General features: G+C 39.0%; 1 protein-coding gene across 1 annotated transcript in view; it reads left to right on the forward strand.

Annotated features, from left to right (window-relative positions):
- TTC6 (tetratricopeptide repeat domain 6) overlaps positions 1 to 20,479 on the forward strand; it is a 198,872-nt gene that overhangs the window by 74,603 nt on the left and 103,790 nt on the right. Inside the window, exons 6-7 of the mRNA XM_068991521.1 lie at positions 6,215 to 6,356; positions 17,539 to 17,643. Of these exons, the coding sequence (XP_068847622.1) occupies positions 6,215 to 6,356; positions 17,539 to 17,643 (247 nt within the window). The remainder of the gene's footprint in view (positions 1 to 6,214; positions 6,357 to 17,538; positions 17,644 to 20,479) is intronic.

Below are 20,479 nucleotides of genomic sequence, written 5' to 3' on the forward strand. Positions count from 1 at the left end.
CCCTTAAAGAAACGGTGTTTGGGATAGAATATTGCATGTAAGTATTACTTTGACAAAACTTTTTGCGTGAACGCTCAAACTATCTCTGAACACATCTTCTCTGAGTTGCATAAAAATGGCTGTGAGCTTTATCCTGTGAATGCTCCCCAGGCTTAGTACCCCAAGGAGCACAATGAATTTTCTGAGGAAGGGGTAGGGAGGATGTGATGTGTAACTTCTCCGTTGTTAGAGTCACACCAGGGAGGGTGAGAGGGTTGCTGGAGGGAGAACCCTCCATGCATCACGGGATGGAGCCCGCAGTCACTTTTATGTAAGTCATAAAAGATGTGGGTGAAGATTCTTAAGAGTGCTCACAGCCTAGAGCAAATGTTCTCCAAACTTCTTCTAACTTATAATAAGAACCCTAGTTTATATCTCTGGCCCTTGGGAGATCAGTGTTGACTGAGAACGAGGTTTAACTCGCTCTGAGATGGGCTTGTTTGCTTCATTCAGTCCTCTCAGTCATAATAACAAAAATGATTGTAATATCAACTACTTAATGTATTTTTCTGAACTTTGTGCAAATTTGTTACATATATTATTTTTAAGCATTAGATGCTGAAAGATCCCATCGCTGTTGCTTTTCATAGATGAGGAAACGGAGCCTTAAGAAGGAAAAATGACTTACCCAACACAGCACATCAAGTGGCCAAACTAAAGCTAAAATGCTGGTTTTTAACTTCGTTCCAAAGGCTAGCTCTTCTCACTGTGCTTTTTAGGCTTTTCCCGAGGATAAAGACCACCTGGAGTGTTTAAGTGATCTTGGTCTCTATTCCAAACCAACTGAACTAGAATCTCCAGAGGAAGTATCTGGGGAGCTATAGATCTGACAAGCATCCCAGGATATTCTTATCATCAGACTGCTGGGAAAGGCTGCAGTGCATCACTGCTTCTCAGACTTCATTGTGCATCAGAATTAACTGTGAAGTGAAGTCACTCAGTCGTGTCCGACTCTTTGCGACCCCATGGACGGTAACCTACCAGGCTCCATAGTCCATGGGATTTTCCAGGCAAGAATACTGGAGTGGGCTGCCACTTCCTTCTCTAGGGGATCTTCCCAACCCAGGGATCGAACCCGGATCTCCTGCATTGCAGACAGACTCTTTACCATCTGAGCACTGCATCAGTGCTTCTCAGACTTCATTGTGCATCAGAATTAACTGTAGGGCTGTTTAAAACACAGAAGGCTGGGGTTCTCCCCAGACCTTTTAATGGGACTCAAGAATTTTAATTTCTAACAAGTTCCTATGTGGTGCTAATGATGCTGGTTAGGGAATACACCTTGAGAATCAGTGTAGTACATCATGCCAACCCATTATTCTCAGTTTCTCAGGACACGGTCTGGACTGGCTTTGGCTGTGGGATTTTTCAAGCACAGTGTTAAACAATAGGTATTCAGTATCTACTGTACTCATGGGAGACAGGAAATGAATGAGTCAGTCTTCCCCCGCCCCAACTAGCCTGTAATCTGCTGTGAAAAACACACAGAACAAAATGCAGCATATTCTGTAATGAAATTGCAGATCAAATGCACCGGGAAACTAGGGAGGCAAAGATGAATTTTTGCTGGGCAGAGGGACATTTGTAAAGGCCCCATGGAATAGTTGAGACCTGAGTCGTCTTTTCAGTGTTTTCACAGCCACCTTGTATTGTAGGTATTTGTAGTTCAGTTTCCCTGTCTCTCCTGCAACAGCTGGAGTAATCTAGAGCATCTTTTGTGCAGTGAAAGATTGGGCTGGGGGTTGGGGAGGGAAGTAGAATTGGTAAAGTAGGTGATGCCCAGGTGTGGAGGGCCCTAATGGCGAGGCCAGGAGCTTGTGTGTGTGTGCAGTCATCAAAGTATTTGGAAGAGGGTAACTGACAATAACTTTGGTACCAGTCTGTAGCATGGATTAGAGGAGGGAAAGTTTGGAAGTGAGGGACAGCAAAAATGTTATCACAGGACTCAGCTGAGAGAAGAATGAAACAGGGTGGAGAGACACTGGACGGAGAAGAGTCAGGACTCGTGATTACTGCTGGGATGAGGGAGAGGTTGGAGAAGAAGAGATTTTCAGTCTGAACCACTGAGATAGTGGTGATCTCCAAAGGGAGGATCTCTCAAAAGGATTGGTTCTTTTCTCTGGAAATTAAGAAGGAAGCAGGGACAATTCGGACAAAAATTTCAAAGCAAATGATTTATTTTTGTCAGGCAGGAATAGTTGCTAACCTTGGGTAGCCTTTCCACTAAGATCTCCAGTTCATATCTACCAGAACTAGCTATGCACTTTAAAATGTCCAATGACCTCTCTCACTTTCCTTCCAACCAACCAGAATTTGTTTTTTTTTTTTTTTTTGATGCACATTTGGGATATGAAAAGACAGTAATATGTAAATGATCCTGACCACTTTGTTTTTGGCTTTAGTTCAGTTCAGTTCAATTGCTCAGTTGTGTCCGACTCTTTGTGACCTCATGGACTGCAGCACGCCAGGCCTCCCTGTCCATGGCCAATTCCTGGAGTTTACTCAAACTCGTCCATTGAGTCAGTGATGCCATCCAAGCATCTCATCCTCTGTCATCCCCTTCTCCTGCCTGCAATCTTTCTCAGTATCAGGGTCTTTTCAAATGAGTCAGTTCTTCACATGAGGTGGCTAAAGTATTGGAGTTTCAGCTTTAGCATCTGTCCTTCCAATGAATATTCAGGACTGATTTCCTTTAGGATGGACTGGTTGGACCTCCTTGCTGTCCAAGGGACTCTCAAGAGTCTTCTCCAACACCACAGTTCAAAAGCATCAATTCTTCGGCGCTCAGCTTTCATTATACTCCAACTCTCACATCCTTACATGACTACCGGAAAAACCATAGCTTTGACTAGTTGGACCTTTGTTGGCAAACTAATATCTCTGCTTTTTAATATGCTGTCTTGGTTGGTCATAACTTTTCTTCCAAAGAGCAAGCATCTTTTAATTTCATGGCTGCAGTTACCATCTGCAGTGATTTTGGAGCCCCCCAAAATAAAGTCTGTTACTGTTTCTGCTGTTTCCCCATCTATTTGCCATGAAGTGATGGGACCGGATGCCATGATCTTCATTTTCTGAATGTTGAGCTTTAAGCCAACTTTTTCGCTCTCCTCTTTCACTTTCATCAAGAGGCTCTTTAGTTCTTCTTTGCTTTCTGCCATAAGGGTGGTATCATCTGCATATCTGAGGTTATTGATATTTCTCCCGGCAATCTTGATTCCAGCTTGTGCTTCCTCCAGCCCATTGTTTCTCATGACGTACTCTGCATATAAGTTAAATAAGCAGGGTGGCAATATACAGCCTTGACATACTTGTTTCCCAATTTGGAACCAGTCTGTTGTTCCATGTCCAGTTCTAACTGCATACAGATTTCTTAAGAGGCAGATCAGGTGGTCTGGTATTCCCATCTCTTTAATAATTTTCCAGAGTTGTGGTCCACACAGTCAAAAGCTTTGGCTTAGGGCCAGATAAAAATATAGCAGTGCCTCAAGGTAGCTTCTTAAGTCACCCCTCTCCTCCCTGCTCGTCATGTACGTACTCTCTTGGCTCGTTACTCTAGACAGTGCAATATCCCACTCTTTTGTTTTTGCTGAATATATCAGTGAGGATCCAGTTGCAGAAAACAAACATTTTTAGCTATTTTAGCATAAAGGAATCTGATAATGGGAATATGATGCTTGTAAAATCAATGGAAAGATTGGAAGAATGGGCTCTAGGCAGTCTGGACTTTTCAGAGATGACTCGTATAGCACGTTTAACTGGCTTCCATGCCTGCTGCTCCTTCTGGTAGAGTCAGGAAGGTGGAAAAGCTGGAGGCCAACCTTGGCAACATACCACTTTAGCTGAGACTCAGAGATTATGTGGCCTCTCCTGCCACAGCTTTTGATTCTGGAGATACGCCATGTCTGTTTGAAACATTCACTGGCAAAAAAGCCTACCCACAAAAGATGTAACTGGAAGGCTGCTACAGAAGAACTCAGTGTTGCCATGACTGTTTGCCAGCCTTCTTCTAGACTGTATGTGAGTGCATCTGGTTAGTAGATCCTAAGACACATCTCAGACACTGGCTGCAGGAGAGTCGTCACCTCTCCATCCTCAGCAGTTTGGGAAAGCATATTGTATTGGATGTTGAATGACAGTGTGTTCCATTGTGCTGGGAGTTGAGCTTTACCTTCTCTTTGAATTCAGATATTTAACTGGGTGAGATAGAAGGCTTATTTCCCCCATGAACCTAGTTTGGCAAAGCCCTGTCTTCTCCAGCCTAGCTTTGGGTGGGCCTGATTTTTAAGAGCTGGTTTGATATGATAGAATCTGAGGATTTCAGCATATTGTTAAGTGCAGTCAGTCTGGTATGGGTGTGCTTGGTTTTCATATTTGGTGGCTCTAAAGTGATTGTCTGTTCAGGTAATGGTATACCAAGCATTCGAGGGAACATTGGCTCTACTTTTAAGTGAAATTGAAATATGGCTATAGTCAGTGTAGTTCCACTTTATACTCATTTTATATATTTTGTATAGTGTTATGAAATTAAAAGATGCTTACTCCTTGGAAGAAAAGTTATGACCAACCTAGATAGCATATTCAAAAGCAGAGACATTAGTTTGCCGACTAAGGTCCGTCTAGTCAAGGCTATGGTTTTTCCTGTGGTCATGTATGGATGTGAGAGTTGGACTGTGAAGAAGGCTGAACGCCGAAGAATTGATGCTTTTGAACTGTGGTGTTGGAGAAGACTCTTGAGAGTCCCTTGGACTGCAAGGAGATCCAACCAGTCCATTCTGAAGGAGATCAACCCTGGCATTTCTTTGGAAGGAATGATGCTAAAGCTGAAACTCCGGTACTTTGGCCACCTCATGGGAAGAGTTGACTCATTGGAAAAGACTCTGATGCTGGGCGGGATTGGGGGCAGGAGGAGAAGGGGACGACAGAGGATGAGATGGCTGGATGGCATCACTGACTCGATGGACATGAATCTGAGTGAACTCCGGGAGTTGGTGATGGACAGGGAGGCCTGGCGTGCTGCGATTCATGGGGTTGCAAACAGTCGGACATGACTGAGCAACTGAACTGAACTGATAATACAAAATTTAATGTTATTTCAAGCCATCTGTAAGTCAGTCATTAATGACACATTTTGCCTTCAGATTTTGATTTACCTCATCTCGGTTTAATTCAGGCTTTTGTTGATAAGTTTTAAACCTCCTATGTATATTCTTCTTATGTATATATAGTTAGTTGTTGTTAAGTTGCTAAGTTGTGCCTGACACTTTTGCGACCCCATGGACTGTAGTCTACCAGCCTCCTCTGTCCATAGGATTCTCCAGGCAAGATTACTGGAGTGGATTGCCATTTATTTCTCCAGGGGATCTTCCCAGCCCAAGGATCAAGCCCACATTTCCTGCATTGGCAGGCAGATTCTTTACCTTTTGAACTACAGGGAAGACGTTCTGAGCTACTAAGGAAGCCCTGTATATTGTTGGTAGCCCAGAAGTAAAGACCTAATGCCATAACAGTTTTTTGTTCATCCTGGCAAGATATGAATCAAGAAAGAAAAACCTTAATGTGAGCAGGCAGTTCTGCTTAGGGTGATGCTTTGCCTTGGGCTAAGAAATGAAACCATTTCCCATGAGCTTGGAGTGGGGAGCAGGTTAGGAATCGGAAGGTAGAGAACTTTTTACCTCTGTTGCAATGAGACTTTTGTAGAGTGAATTTATTATTATTATATTATAAAACAAAGCCACCAAAAGGTTACTACTAAAGTACATTCAGAAGCAAACATAAATTATTTTTTGAGTTATTCCCCATTTTGAGTTATCTGACTTCTGCATAATATCTATTTAGCAAAATACATGCATGCATGTGCTCTCAACTGTGTCCGACTGACTGTGACCCCATGGACTGTAGCCTGCCAGGCTCCTCTGTCCATGGATTTCTCCAGGGAAAAATTCTGGAGTGAGTAGCCATTCCCTTCTCCAGGGGAGCTTCCTGACCCAGGAATTGAACCTGCATCTCTTGTGTCTTCTGCATTGGCAGGTTGATTCTTTACCAGCTGAGCCACCAGTGAAGTCTCATTTAGTGTAGATATCAAATGTCAATGTGTTTATTTCACAGAGATATAAAATGAGAGTAAATACCTGTTGCTTTATCAATGACTTAAAAAAAAATTTTTTTCACACTGTAGTATACTGCACGGAGCTCCTGTTATGGATGTCAGTCAAGAATATGCTGCTGTTGTTCCATCAAGACCAGGGGTACTGCCTGAACTGATACCAGGAACTGGCCAGAGTGCTCACAAACCACAGTTACAACTCTTAGGAGAGGAAGTAAGAGCTTCCTTTAATATTAGTTTTCTCTATCTCATAGACTCTCAAACTTTTTGGTTTCAGGACCCTTTTTTATGTTCTTAAAAATTATTGAGGACTTTAATAATTATTTATGTGTCTTGTCTCTATTGACATTTTCAATTTTGGAAGTTAAAACTGGGAAAATGCTAAAGTGTTTATTTTCTAAATGCAAAATAACAGTACTAAAATAATATATGTTAACATGCTATATGAAAAATAGTTATATTTTTTAAAACAAAGAAGTAGTGTAAAACTGGAGTTGTATTTTTTGCAAATCTCTAATGCTTGGCTTAATAGATGACAGCTAGATTCTTATGCTTGCTTCTGCATTCAATTTTGTGATAAGTTGTTTTGACTGAACTATATGAGAAAAATTCTGGCTTCATGCAGATATGTAGTTGAAAAAGGAGAGATTATTTTAATAGCCTTTAAATGTAATTATGGATATTCTTGTTTGATAATGTGCTTCCTAGGTGGCACAGTTGGTAAAGAACCTGCCTGCCAATGCAGGAGACATAAGAGACGTGGGTTTGAGCTCTAGGTTGGGAAGATCCTCTGGAGGAGGAAACGGCAGCCCATTCCAGTATTCTTGCCTGGAGAACCCGAAGGACGGAGGAGCCTGGTAGACTACAGTCCATGGGGTCGCAAAGAGTCGTACATGACTGAAGTGGCTTAACACACACACAAGAGGTAGTTTTTGAAGCTTAGCTGTGAGACTTCCACTTCTGTGAATGATGCACTGGAAGTTCTTTTTCCTGTTCTTCCTGCGAAGTGCAAGTAAAAACCCGGTGTTACAAACAGGATAGATCTGAAAGGTGGAGAGACTGAGACTCTAACTAGGAACTTTGGGATCCAAGAAACGACACTGTGGCAAGCTAGTTCCTTGAGTTTCCTTTTTTGCCTCGTATATCCTTTGATAAATCCTTTTTATAATTTCAAGTTAAAAAAACCTGGTAACCTGGAAAGAAAATTAGGTAAAGACACAAAGAAGTCCAAACAAAGCGTACTCTTTTTTAGCCAAAGAACCAGGAAAGGGGCAGCCTAGCATGACAAAACTTTTAAACAACAGCTACCCTAGCCAAAATTTTTAAACAACAGCTACCCATGGCATCCGGTCCCATCACTTCATGGGAAATAGATGGGGAAACAGTGGAAACAATGTCAGACTTTATTTTTCTGGGCTCCAAAATCACTACAGATGGTGATTGCAGCTGTGAAATTAAAAGATGCTTACTCCTTGGAAGAAAAGTTATGACCAACCTAGATAGCATATTCAAAAGCAGAGACATTACTTTGCCGACTAAGGTCCATCTAGTCAAGGCTATGGTTTTTCCTGTGGTCACGTATGGATGTGAGAGTTGGACTGTGAAGAAGGCTGAGCGCCGAAGAATTGATGCTTTTGAACTGTGGTGTTGGAGAAAACTCTTGAGAGTCCCTTGGACTGCAAGGAGATCCAACCAGTCCATTCTGAAGGAGATCAGCCCTGGGATTTCTTTGGAAGGAATGATGGTAAAGCTGAAACTCCGGTACTTTGGCCACCTCATGCGAAGAGTTGACTCATTGGAAAAGACTTTGATGCTGGGAGGGATTGGGGGCAGGAGGAGAAGGGGACGACAGAGGATGAGATGGCTGGATGGCATCACTGATTCAATGGACATGAGTCTGAGTGAATTCCGGGAGTTGGTGATGGACAGGGAGGCCTGGCGTGCTGTGATTCATGGGGTTGCAGAGTCAGACACGACTGAGTGATTGAACTGAACTAACCCTAGCCAAACATCACAGAAAAAATGGTGGCCCTGGTCCTTCCCTCACTTCTACCAGCAAAGGCCTTGTAGGAAAACTAGACTTGCTCTTGCCAAAGTATGTAATGTGTGTGCTCAGTTAGTTGTGTCTGACTCTTTGGGACTCCAGGGACTGTAGCCTGCCAGTCTCCTCTGTCCTTGGGATTCTCCAGGCAAGAATACTGGAGTGGGTTGCCATTCCCTTTTCTAGGAGATCTTCCCAACCCAGAGATTGAACCAGCATCTCTTGCATCTCCTGCATTAGCAGACAGATTCTTTGCCACTGTGCCACAGAGTACGAGAAGGCACTGTCACATCTCCGACAGGGTGGTGTTGAAGAAGGCCGTGTGGGGCTGGGGCTTTCGTTTTGGTAGAGTGGTCATGAGGTTTCCCTTCTATGGTGTCAGTTGATGCCACACAGGGATCCTGGACTTGCATCCCCACCTAGTAGTAATGAGCCACTTCTCTCCCTCCCGACTGTGGTGGTATCAGAGGAGGCCCAGCAGACTGTCAGCTGGAACAGAAGGTTTAAATAAGATCCAGAATCTCATAGCAAAGTATCTGAATTTCAATCAAAAATCACTAATCCATCCCAAGAACTAGGAAAGCCTCAAACTGAATATAAGAAGGTAATCAATAGATGCTATCATTTAGATGACAGAAATGTTAGAATTGTCTGACAATGATTTTAAAGCCATCACCCTAAATATGCTTCAGTAATAATTATGAACACACTTGGAAAAATTTTTTTAAAAATAGGAAGATTTAGAAAGGAAATAGAAGATCTTAGTAAAAATCATTGAAGATACTTAGTAAAGAAACCAAAGACATTTTAGAATTGAAAAAATATAATAATCAAAGTAAAATGCTTGGCAGATGGGCTCAAAAGTAGAATGGAGGAGATAGGAGGTGAAGTTGAAGATAAAATAGTAGAATTTATCCAGTCTGAGCAACCAAGAGAAATAGACTAAAGAAAAAAGAAATTAACAGATCTTCAGGAGTCTGTTAATTGTGGGACTAAAGTAAAAGATCTAACATTTATGTTATCACAGTCCTGGAAGGAGAAGAAAAAGAAGAGGGGTGACTGAAAATGTTTAGGAAGAAATAATGACTGGAAACTTCCCCATTTTAGTGAGACTTAAACCTGCATATTCAGGAAGCTGAGCAAACTCCAAGCAGGAAAAGTCCACCAAGTCACTTAATAGTCAAACTTTTGAAAACTAATGACAAAGAAAAGAATCTTGAAAGCAGCAAGAGAGAAACCATATGTTACCTACAGGAGAAAAACAGTTGAGTGATAATGGATTTCTCATCAGAAACCATGCAGGCCAGAAATAAATGACAGAACATTTTTCAAATGCTGAAAGGAAAGAATGGTATGCCCTGAGTCCTATATATCCAGAGAAGATACCCTTCAGGAATGAAGGGGAATCCAGACATTTCCAAATGACAGGAAAGTAAGAGAATTTGTCACCCAACAGATTTGCCCTGAAAGAAAGTCTGGAGCATGTTCTTAAATGATGAAAGATGAAATCTTGGACTATCTAGAAGGAACAAAAACAAATAAAGCAAAAATGTGAGTAAATGCAATAAAGAATTTTCCTCCTCATTTTGAGTTTTCTAAATTATGTCTGTCGGTTGAAGCAAAAATTACCATACCATTAAATGTATACAGAGGAAATGTGTAAGACAACTGTATTATAAATAGAGAAAGGAGACATAAAAGAAGGTAGGTTTACACACCCTTGAACTGGTAGAGTGCAGACATCAGTAGACTTTGATAAGTCTATGATAAGTCTTTGATAAGTTATGTTTATATAACATAACACCTAGAGCAAGTCTAAAGATCTTTAAGAGGCATATTCATAAATACCACAGATAAATAAAAGTGGAATTCTAAAATATGTCCATGTAAAAGGAAAGCAGGGGAAAGAAAACAGATAAACCAGAGAAACCAGAGAGAACAAGCAGAAAACAAAAAATGAAATGACAGATGAAATCCCTAACTTAAATACATTATTGGTCTAAATACACCAATTAAGTGACAGGGAATGCAGAGTGGATTAAAAGAAATGACCTCCCCCCCCCAAAAAAAGAAATGATCCAACTATTTAATATCTGCAAGTAACTGACTTCATATATAATGATTTAGAGAGGCTGCAAGTAAAAGGATAAAACAGATAAGTCATACCAACATTAATCAAAGAGAAGTAGGAGTGACTAAGTTAATATCAGATAAAGTAGACCTCTCAGCAAAGACAGTTGCTAGAGACAGAGAAGGGGATTACATTATGACAAAAATGTCAACCCGCCAGGAAGACATAGTAGTCTTAAAAAGCATGTGCACAAAACAGCAGAATTATAAAACATGTGAAGCAGAAGCTGGTGAACTGAAAGGAGAAATAGGCAATTTCACAGTTACAATTAGAGACTTCAATGCTCCTCTCTAAATAGTTGGTAGAACACTAGAAGATCAGCAGGGATACAGGAAAATCAATGACTCTATCAACTAACAGGATCTAATTGAAATGTACAGACCACTACACCAAATCAGAGCAGAATACTTATTCTTTTTGAGTTCCTGCAGAAGATTTACCAAGATAAATCCATAATGAAATCAAACTAGATATCAATAACATAGATAACAGAAAAATCTCCAAACTGTTGGAGTCTAAACAATACAGGTATAATTAATTCATGGGTTAAAGAGGGCGTCTCAAGGGATTTAAAAAGTACTTTGAAAACCAATTAAACTGAATTAAAATGAAAATGTAACATATCATAATTTGTGGAACAGAGATGATGCCAATATGGAAAATTATAACACAAAATGCTTACAATTAAAAAAGAGAAGTCTCAAATCAATAGTTTAAGCTCCCCCTGCAAGAACCTAGAAAAAGAAGAGGCAAATATGCCAAAAGCAAGCAGTGGAAAAGAATAAGGAAGAGCAGAAACCGCTGAAGTTGGAAACATGAAAACAATAGAGAAAAATCACTGAGACAGAATAGTTCTTACAAAAAATGGATCTCTACAAAGCTGACACGAAACAGAAAAGATGCAAATTACTAATATTAGAAATGAAAGATATCATTGCAGACCCTACATACATCAAAAGACTAGTAAGGCAGTACAATAAGCAACTCCAGTTGTTAATATAAGCAATTTATATAAGCAATTCCAGTATTCTTGCCTCAAGAACCCCATGAACAGTATAAACAACTCTACACACATAATTTTGACAACTTAGACAAAATAGAGCAGTGCCTCAAAAAACACAAACTACCACAATTCACTTAGTATGAAATATTAATAGATAATTTGAATAGCTCTATAACGTTAAGGAAAGTAAAGGCCTACAAAACTCCCTTCTCAGACCCCTGAAATAATTTGACAGTTAAAAAATCAAAATAAATATGCAACTATAATACTATTAAGCATGTTGCAGAATAAATACATAAACTATAAGGATAAATCTTCAGAGAATTATGCTGGAAAAAACCAATTCTAAAACATTACACACTGGATGATATTCTTATATAATGTTCAGGAAATGACAAAATTACAGAAATGCAGAACAGATTCGGGTTTTCCAGGGTTTCAGGATGAGGGGGTGGGGATGAGTGGAGTGTGTTTATAAAAGACAGCATGGGATCACTTATGGTGATGGAAATGTTCTATATCTTAACTATATCAATGTCAATATTTTGTTTGTGATTCTGTACCACAGTTTTGCAAGATATTACCTTTGAGGTAAACTGGGTAAAAGATAGTCTCTGTATTATTTCTTAAAACTGCATGTGAATTTATAATTAGCTTAAAAATTTAATAAAAATTATGGTTGTTGGACCAGTGCTAAAAAATTAAAGTTAGTTAGAATGTGTATTAAATGATCATTTGTACAGCTAAAAATGTTTGTTGCATTTGAAATCTGAAACCATTGGATCTTTAGTATGAATGTGGTTATTACATTGGGTTGTAATATATATAGTAACCTTAGGGGCTGTGCAGGTGCTGTTAAACTAATTAACCTAGCTTGCTTTATAGTTGTGTGTGTGTTTGTATGTTAGTCACTAAGTCGTGTCTGACTCTTTGCGACCCCATGAACTGTAGCCCACTGGGCTCCTCTGTCCATGGAATTTTCCAGGCTAACATATTGAAGTGGGTTGCCATTCCTGTCTCCAGGAGATCTTCCCAACCCAGGGACTGAACCTGGGCCTCCTAAACTGTAGGCAGATTATTTACCATCTGAGCTACCAGGGAAGCCCTGCTCTATAATTACTAAATTATAGTTAGTAATTCAATTTGCTGTGCAATCAAGTTCTAACAGCCACCAATCTAGCTGCTTCTGTTTTCCTGATTTTCTCTTAGAAAGTTCTGAGGATTGTTGGGGAAACCAGTGTACCATGATGAGTGTTTCTTTGCTACTTTAATTTGACAAATCTCTCCTGAAAGTGCATGGGTGCTTTTCCTTGAGAACAAAATAGTGTTGTTTAGTGATAGATTTTTCTTCCTTCCCATTTAGAGGCTTGTATATTACTTTCTTCTAGGGGAATAATTTTATTCTAGATGCTCAAGCTGCTGAAAGTCTATCTACTACAAGGAAAGGTTTACCACATTGTATGTGATATATCATTTGAATATCTGAAATCTTAATTTCTAGGTGATCTTTGGAAGAAGAATTTTCAACTGATTTTGGAAGAATTTTTTCATCTTTTACCAAGGAATTCCTGGCTCTAGGTCTATACAGCATAAAGGGATGCAGTGTGTCCACCAAAACAGAGGATGAGTGAGATGGAAACAATTTTGAATTTCTATGGTAGACAAATGAACATAGCATCTGAAAAAATCTACCTTTCTCTAAATAAATACTCTGTTGGTAGAGAAGAAATGTGATCTAGTTGAGAAATAAAAGTGGTGAAGACTCAGTATCAGCTTATAATTGTGAATCTTTATTTACCGTGTTTGGGTCTTTGGATATTACTCTAAAAGTCTGTAAAACAGCCCTGCTCCAGGGGATGGTGGCTGTGAAGGTTTCACGCTGCTGCTGCTTAGTTGCTTCAGACGTGTCTGACTCTGTGCAACCCTATGGACTGCAGCCTAGCAAGCTTCTCTGTCCATGGGGTTCTCTAGGCAAGAGTACTAGAGTGGGTTGCCACGTCCTCCTCCAGGGGATCTTCCTGACCCAGGGATCGAATCTGGGTCTCCTGCATTGCAGGCAGAATCTTCTGCTTAGCCACCGGGGAATTCTGTTAAGATTTCATGGGTGTGTGTGTGTGTTTAGTCGCTCAGTTGTGTCCAATTCTTTGTGACTCCACAGGCTCCACCACGGAGTCTTTGTGACTCCATGGACTAGCTTGCCAGTCTCCTCTGTCCATGGAATTCTCCAGGCAAGAATACTGGAGTGGGTAACCATTCCCTTTCCCAGGGGATTTTCCTGACCCAGGGATTGAACTGTGGTCTCCTGTATTGCAGGCAAATTCTTTACCACCTGAGCTACCAGGGAAGCCACAGATCTTGTTGGGGAAAGTGTTTGGTCCAATTAAGTATTACTCCGAGTTAGTGAAAGTTAAGGCAAACATAATTACCAGGAATACCATGGACTCAAACAGCTATAATTTAAAAAACTCACAATTCTTCAAATCTTGTCATGAATGCCTAATTTTTTCACTTTCAACTATTAAAATTTTTTCTTTTATTATTTATTATTATTATTTTATTGATAGTAGACTCTATTTTTTAGAATAGTTTTAGACTTCCAGAAAAATTACAAAGACAGTATGGAGATTTCCCACTCTGTTCCCCCTATTATTATATTAATACAATAATGATGGGTAAATAGTGGTCCCCAAAAGATACGTGCTCAGTTGCTCAGCTGTGTCTGACGCTCTGTGACACCATAGACCATAGCCCACCAGGCTTCTCTGTCCATAGAATTCTCCAGGCAAGAATACTGGAGTGGGTTGCCATTTCCCTCTCCACACCCAAAAGATATATCCAGATCCTAACCCACGATATCTGTGAATGTGACCTTATTTGGAAATAGAGTCTTTGCAGATGTAATTAAGAATCCTGGAATGAGATCATCTTGGATTTAGGATAAGCTCTACATATCTAAATTCAATATGACTGTCCTTAAAAGAGGTGAAAACCCTGTGAACACATAGACACACAGGGAAGAATGCCATGAGCTGATAGAAGCAAACTGGAGCAATGCCGCTGCAAGCCAAGGAATGCCAGGGGTGGCTGGCAACCACTAGAAGCTAGGAAGGGGCAAGGCAGAATTCTCTATAGCATTCAGAGGCAGCATAGCCCTCCCAACATTTTGATTTTGGGGCTTCTTGTTTCCAGAACTCAGATAATTAATTTCTGTTGTTTTAAGCCATCCAATAGTAATTTGCTACAGTAGCCCTAGAAAACTACCAGTACATCTGACAGCTGTATGATACATTTGTTCAAACCAATGAACCAATATTTATACTTTATGATTAATTAAGATCCATGCTTCATTTGGATTTCCTTCAGTCAGTTCAGTTCAGTCGCTCAGTCGTGTCCGACCCTTTGCAACCCCATGAATCGCAGCACGCCAGGCCTCCCTGTCCATCACCAACTCCTGGAGTTCACTCAGACTCGCGTCTATTGAGTCAGTGATGCCATCCAGCCATCTCATCCTCAGTCGTCCCCTTCTCCTCCTGCCCCCCATCCCTCCCAGCATCAAGGTAATGCCCTTTTTCTGTTCCAGGATAGAAGTGGATACCACATTACATGTAGTTGCCATGTCTCCTTAGGCTTCTCTCAGCGGTGATAGTTTCTGGGACTTCCTTGTTTTGATGACCTTGACAGTTTGGGGGAGTACTATCAGGTATTTTGTAGACTATTCCCCAAATACTTTTTATTTGGCTGCCTCTGGGCTTAGTGATATCGTACGGACTTAGTTGCTCTGTGGCGTGTAGGATCATAGTTCCTCAGCCAGCATCCCCTGCACTGTAAGGTGATTCTTAACCACTGGACCACTAGCAAAGTCTCACATGATGTTCTTTTGGATTTGATTGTGTGTGATGTGATTTGGGAAGGAAGACCACTGAGGTAAGGTGCCATTCATATCATATCCAGAGTACATATTACCAATGTGACTTACCATTGTTGATGTTGACCTTAATTGTCCGGCTGAGGCAGTGTCTGCCAGATTTCACTGTGAAGTTTTTCTTTTTTGCTCCCTTTCCACACTGTAGTCTGGAAAGAAGTTGCTATATATGGCCCACACTTAAGAAACAAAGAGCCATGCTTCATCTCCTTGAGGGCAGATTATCTATAAAAACTAATTTGAATTCACCCAGACAGGATGTCTCTTCTTCCCATTTATTTATTCAATCACTTGCTTATATCAGTAAGACTCATAGATGTTTACACTGTGAGTTGTGGTCAGTCGCTTCGGTCATGTCTGATCCTTTGCAACCCTATGGATTGTAGCCCACCAGACTCCTCTGTTCATGGGATTCACCAGGAAAGAATGGTGGAGTTGGGTTACCATGACATTCTGCAGGGGATCTTCTCCACTCAAGGACTGAACCAGTGTCTCCTCCATTGCAGGCAGATTCTTTACTGCTGAGCCACCTGGGAAGCCCGAGTTATACTCTAATACTATTTATTATTATTTTGCTAAGACTGAGCTTTGGTCATTGAGAGCTCCTTCAGTTGTCTCCTATGTCCCTTTGACAGACCCTATCACTGTGGAACTTTTTTTAACATTTAATTACGGGCAGTACTGATGTTCCAGGCTCATCTTGCTTATTTCCTGTGCCAGGCCACAGAATCAGCCATTTCTACAGGAAGTCTCAGTTCCCTTAATTGGAGAAGGTAATTAGAAACTAAGATCTGGCCTTTGGATGTGCTTATTGCCACCAAGTCTCCGTTGCTTCTAGGCGTTCTCAGCTCACACAAATACATGTCTGTATTCTAACTCCTTCCTATAAATACACATTTTAATATACATAATAAATTTAATGAATGCATATAATGTGATATTTCTATATGTAACCATCTTCGTCTAATGTAAGCTATTCATGAGTTCATACTTATGTCTCCACCTCTAATTCACAACCACATGGATCATTCTTAATCTTTAAACTCCCAATAGTTAGTGATAAACCTGGTTGCCCCCACACTCCATCTATTTACCTAGTTGTTCAATTCCAGTATAGAAATATCAGAATTATTTACCCATATTCTTGTGGAAAATAATCTTATCAACTGAAGTGTAGTACTATGTACAGTTTCTTTTGCCTTTAGTGTTATATTCTTTACTCATTTCCAAGGTTACTAAGGTCAGCAATTTTTTTCTTCTCCCTTTTATTGAGATTGTTTCATATATTTATAATAGATTGTTTTGTTATATTCCACATTTCATTGTGGGATTCCTCTTGACCTCCCAAATAATTTTTTAAAAATTTCAACTTTTATTTGGAAAAAGTTAAATACAGAAACCAAACTAATGAACACATGACTACATGTGTATTTGTAATTAACATTTTGTCATACTTGTTTCAGTTTTTAAAAAAGACATTTAAAGAACAGATTAAGTCCTCTTGTATTTCTTAATTCCATTTCTCTTCCTTTTTACCCAAGGACGGTTACTGTTACAGTTGTGTGTTGTTTTTTTTTCCCACTCCATGATTTTTTACTTTATTAGGTGTACTTGTGACCCTAAACAATAAATCCTGTAGTTCTGTGTGTTCTAAGAACATTTATATAAGTGACGTGACTTTGTAGGTATCTTTCTAAATCATGCTTATTTTACTGTTAAACAGTATGCTACTAAGATCCATCTATGGTTGATAATGTTTGTGCTGGAATGTCTTTACAGTGTTTAGTTAAATGAATGTACTACATTTTATTCATCTACTTATTAATTGACATTTAGATTGGGCTATGATTTTGCTATTTCATATGCTGTATCAACATCCTTGTACATATCTCCTCATGCATATGTGAAAGAATTTCCTTAGACTATGTAGCTAGACTTCTCGACCCAGGGATCGAACCCAGGTCTCCCGCATTGCAGGCAGACTCTTTAACCTCTGAGCAACTAGGGAAGCCCATATAGCTAGAAGTGAAATTGTTGGATCGTGTGGCACGTACATTTTCTGTTTTACTAGAAATGACCAGTTTGCCTCTTCCCACATCCTCGGCATCACTTGAAACTGCTGACTTTTTATTTTTGCTAATCTTATAGGTATGATCAATTGTCTTTCCCAGATTTTCAGAGACTGTGGAACCAATCACCTCATTTTCTCAGGAACTAGAACTAATTTTGATAGAAGCTTGAGTGTTTATCCTAGGGGCTATTTATTAGTTTCTAATAGCCTTTTATGTTATTTTCAAAGGTGTCTGCTTATCCAGGAGTTACAAAGTTGTTTTGGAATCTAACTTCACCCAAATTCTCTGTTCCAGTATCTGTCATGAAGGAAACCGTCTATCCAAAGTATGAGGTAAAATGCAGAATGACTTTTCTGTATTGTTGTTTACTAATTAATCTGTATAATTAATTATGATATTAAATTTTACTGGAAGTTATTATGCAAATTGTCAGTGAAGACTACAATAACTGAATGATTGGATGGCACTATAGAAAGTATGCATATAATAAATAATTATTATATATATTATATGTGTGTACATATATATACATATCCTTATAAGCTTATAACTATGTGTACACTTATACATGTACACTTATAGATATATTTCTAAGAAAACAGTTGGACTTATCCATGTTACTTTAGCTAGTCTTTTCATTCTGAAAGAATTAATTGACCAGGTATAAAGCATCTTGGGCTGTTTAGAAGATCTTTATGATATGCTCATTTGCTTTTAAAAGTGAATTTTTAGTTATTGTTTAAGAAAGTTTAAAACTACCTAATACAATTATTAATCCATTTTCTTCTTCCCTTAAGGTGTTTCACATTTTATGTCACACTGATTATTTTAAAGGGCTTCCCTGCGAGCTCAGATGGTAAAGAATCTGCCTGCAATGCAGGATACCCGGGTTCAGCCTCTGGGTTGGGAAGATCCCCTGGAGAAGCAAATGGCAACCCACTCCAGTATTCCTGGCCTGGAGAATTCCATGGACAGAGGAGCCTGGTGGGCTACAGTCCATGGAGTCTCAAAGTAGAAAAATCAAGAGAGGAAAACCAAAATAGTCTATTATTTTTCTCCCTCAAGACAATTACTGTCCACTTTTTGGTCCACTTTCTTTCATTGTTAAAAGTTCTTCTTCTTCCTCCTCCTCTTCCTTTTTTTCTCCTTTCCCCCTTTTCTTCTTCCTACTTATATTTTCCTCTTAAAATAATTCTGTGATGAACATCATTGTGCATAAAGTTTTAATGGTATTTAGAATTATTTTATTTGCATAGGATCCTAGATAGATTACTGGTAACACATATATGAGAAAAAATTAGACAAAAAAGTTAATCATAGGGAAAGAACAACCAGGGTAATAGCATAAGTCAGACATGAAGAAATTCTGTCCATATATGCCTTTGCTTGAAATGAGGTCATCAGCATCAGTGTTGGTGTTGAAACATCTTTACATTCCTTGCATTACTTGATTATGATGTATTATTTTTAAATATTATATTGAATTCTGTTAGGCAATATTTTATTGTTTTTTTAAAATATATACTAAGTGAAATGTATATGTAGTGTAGTTTTTTGTTGGACTCTTATCAAGGTTATTCTTGCTTTATAAAGTTAATTGATTAGCATTTCATTTTTTTAATATTCTGGAATTGAAAGAACATAGGAATAATCTTGAAAGTGTGGAAGAATCCACTGTCTAGGAACATTTGAGCTATTTGGGAAGATAACTTTTGACAATTAGAACCTTTTGTTTTCTACTTATTGGGTTACTCATGCTTAATATTTTTCCTCAAGTCAATTGGTAACATATATGCTTACAAAAAGCCATCTATTCTGTTGAAATTTATAAGTTTATATGCAGAGTTTGTATACAGTCTCTCTTTAGTTTTAATCTCCATTTCTAAAGTTGGATTATTTTCTTTATGATTTCTAATGATATTTGGGGAATTTTCTTTTTCCCCTAGAATAAATTTTCTAGAAGTTAATTTAGTATTTCTTTCAGGGATCTTTTTCCATTTACTTTCAAGTACAGATGCTTTATTTTCTACTCATTGAATTGCTCTACTCACACTAGTGTAAAACCATCCATTTAATTTTTTTTTAGCAAGGTTTTTGATGTATGATTATGGGCTTCTCTGGTGGCTCAAAGGTAAAGAAAGAATCTGCCTGACAGTGCAGGAGACGTGTTCGATCCCTGACTAGGGAAGATTCCCTGGAGAAAGAAATGGCAACCCACTCCAGTATCCTTGCCTGGAAAATCCTATGAACTGAGGAGCCTGGTGGGCTACAGTCCATGGGGTCAGACATGACAGTGACTAAGCAACAATATCTGAATCACTGTGCTATACATTTGAAACTACCACAACATTGTAAATCTACACTTCAATTTAAGAATAAAAATCTCTCTTCCCCTTCCACAGTTGTTGAATCATGGTCTGAAGGCAATCCCTGCCTACTGCTCCTTCTCTCTTTATCCTCCATTGGTAGCATCTGCTTCTAACTGAACTGACACAATAGAGAATCTGTGATATTACTATAGTGTTATCTAAACTGTGTGTTTATAAAGCATGGACACATGTTTTTCTGTCTTTGTGTGTATAAAAGTATGAATATAGGGAACTGAGAGTAGGCAGAATTGTCCAAACAGAAGTAAAAATTTCAGCAATTTTAAGAAGTTTGGTTAGAACTGTTGAAAATGGAGTAACACATTACAAAGCTAGTTCAAAAATAAATTGCTCTTGGTGATTGTTCAAATCCAGTGACCAGAAGGACAATGATCCAACAGGACTTTCTGGTACAGAAAAGAGGGCCCAGGACACTTTCCATTCACTAGAACTGGAATCAGACCTTTGTTCAAAGACTGTTGGTTCCTTTGAATGGGAAATTCATTTAGATACAAAGATCTGTGTGCCTCATTTTTTAAAAACAAATTTTACCTATTTACATATATTATGGTTATTGGTGTTTTTTGTTTTATCCTGCCATTTGATTTTTGTTTTTTATAGATGCTGCCTTTTTTTTTAAAAAAAATTTGGACAAACTAAGCAATGTACGCAATCGTTCTAAAAAACAGATTACTTGCATTATAAAATGAAGAATTTACAAAGTCGTAACAGTTAGCAGTATCCCAGAGATCAAAGTGAAACTTAATTGTACAATGACAAATTTAGTGCTGGTTACATAGCA

This window comes from Capricornis sumatraensis, chromosome 19, assembly GCF_032405125.1.
Source record: "Capricornis sumatraensis isolate serow.1 chromosome 19, serow.2, whole genome shotgun sequence".
Classification (NCBI taxonomy): domain Eukaryota; kingdom Metazoa; phylum Chordata; class Mammalia; order Artiodactyla; family Bovidae; genus Capricornis; species Capricornis sumatraensis.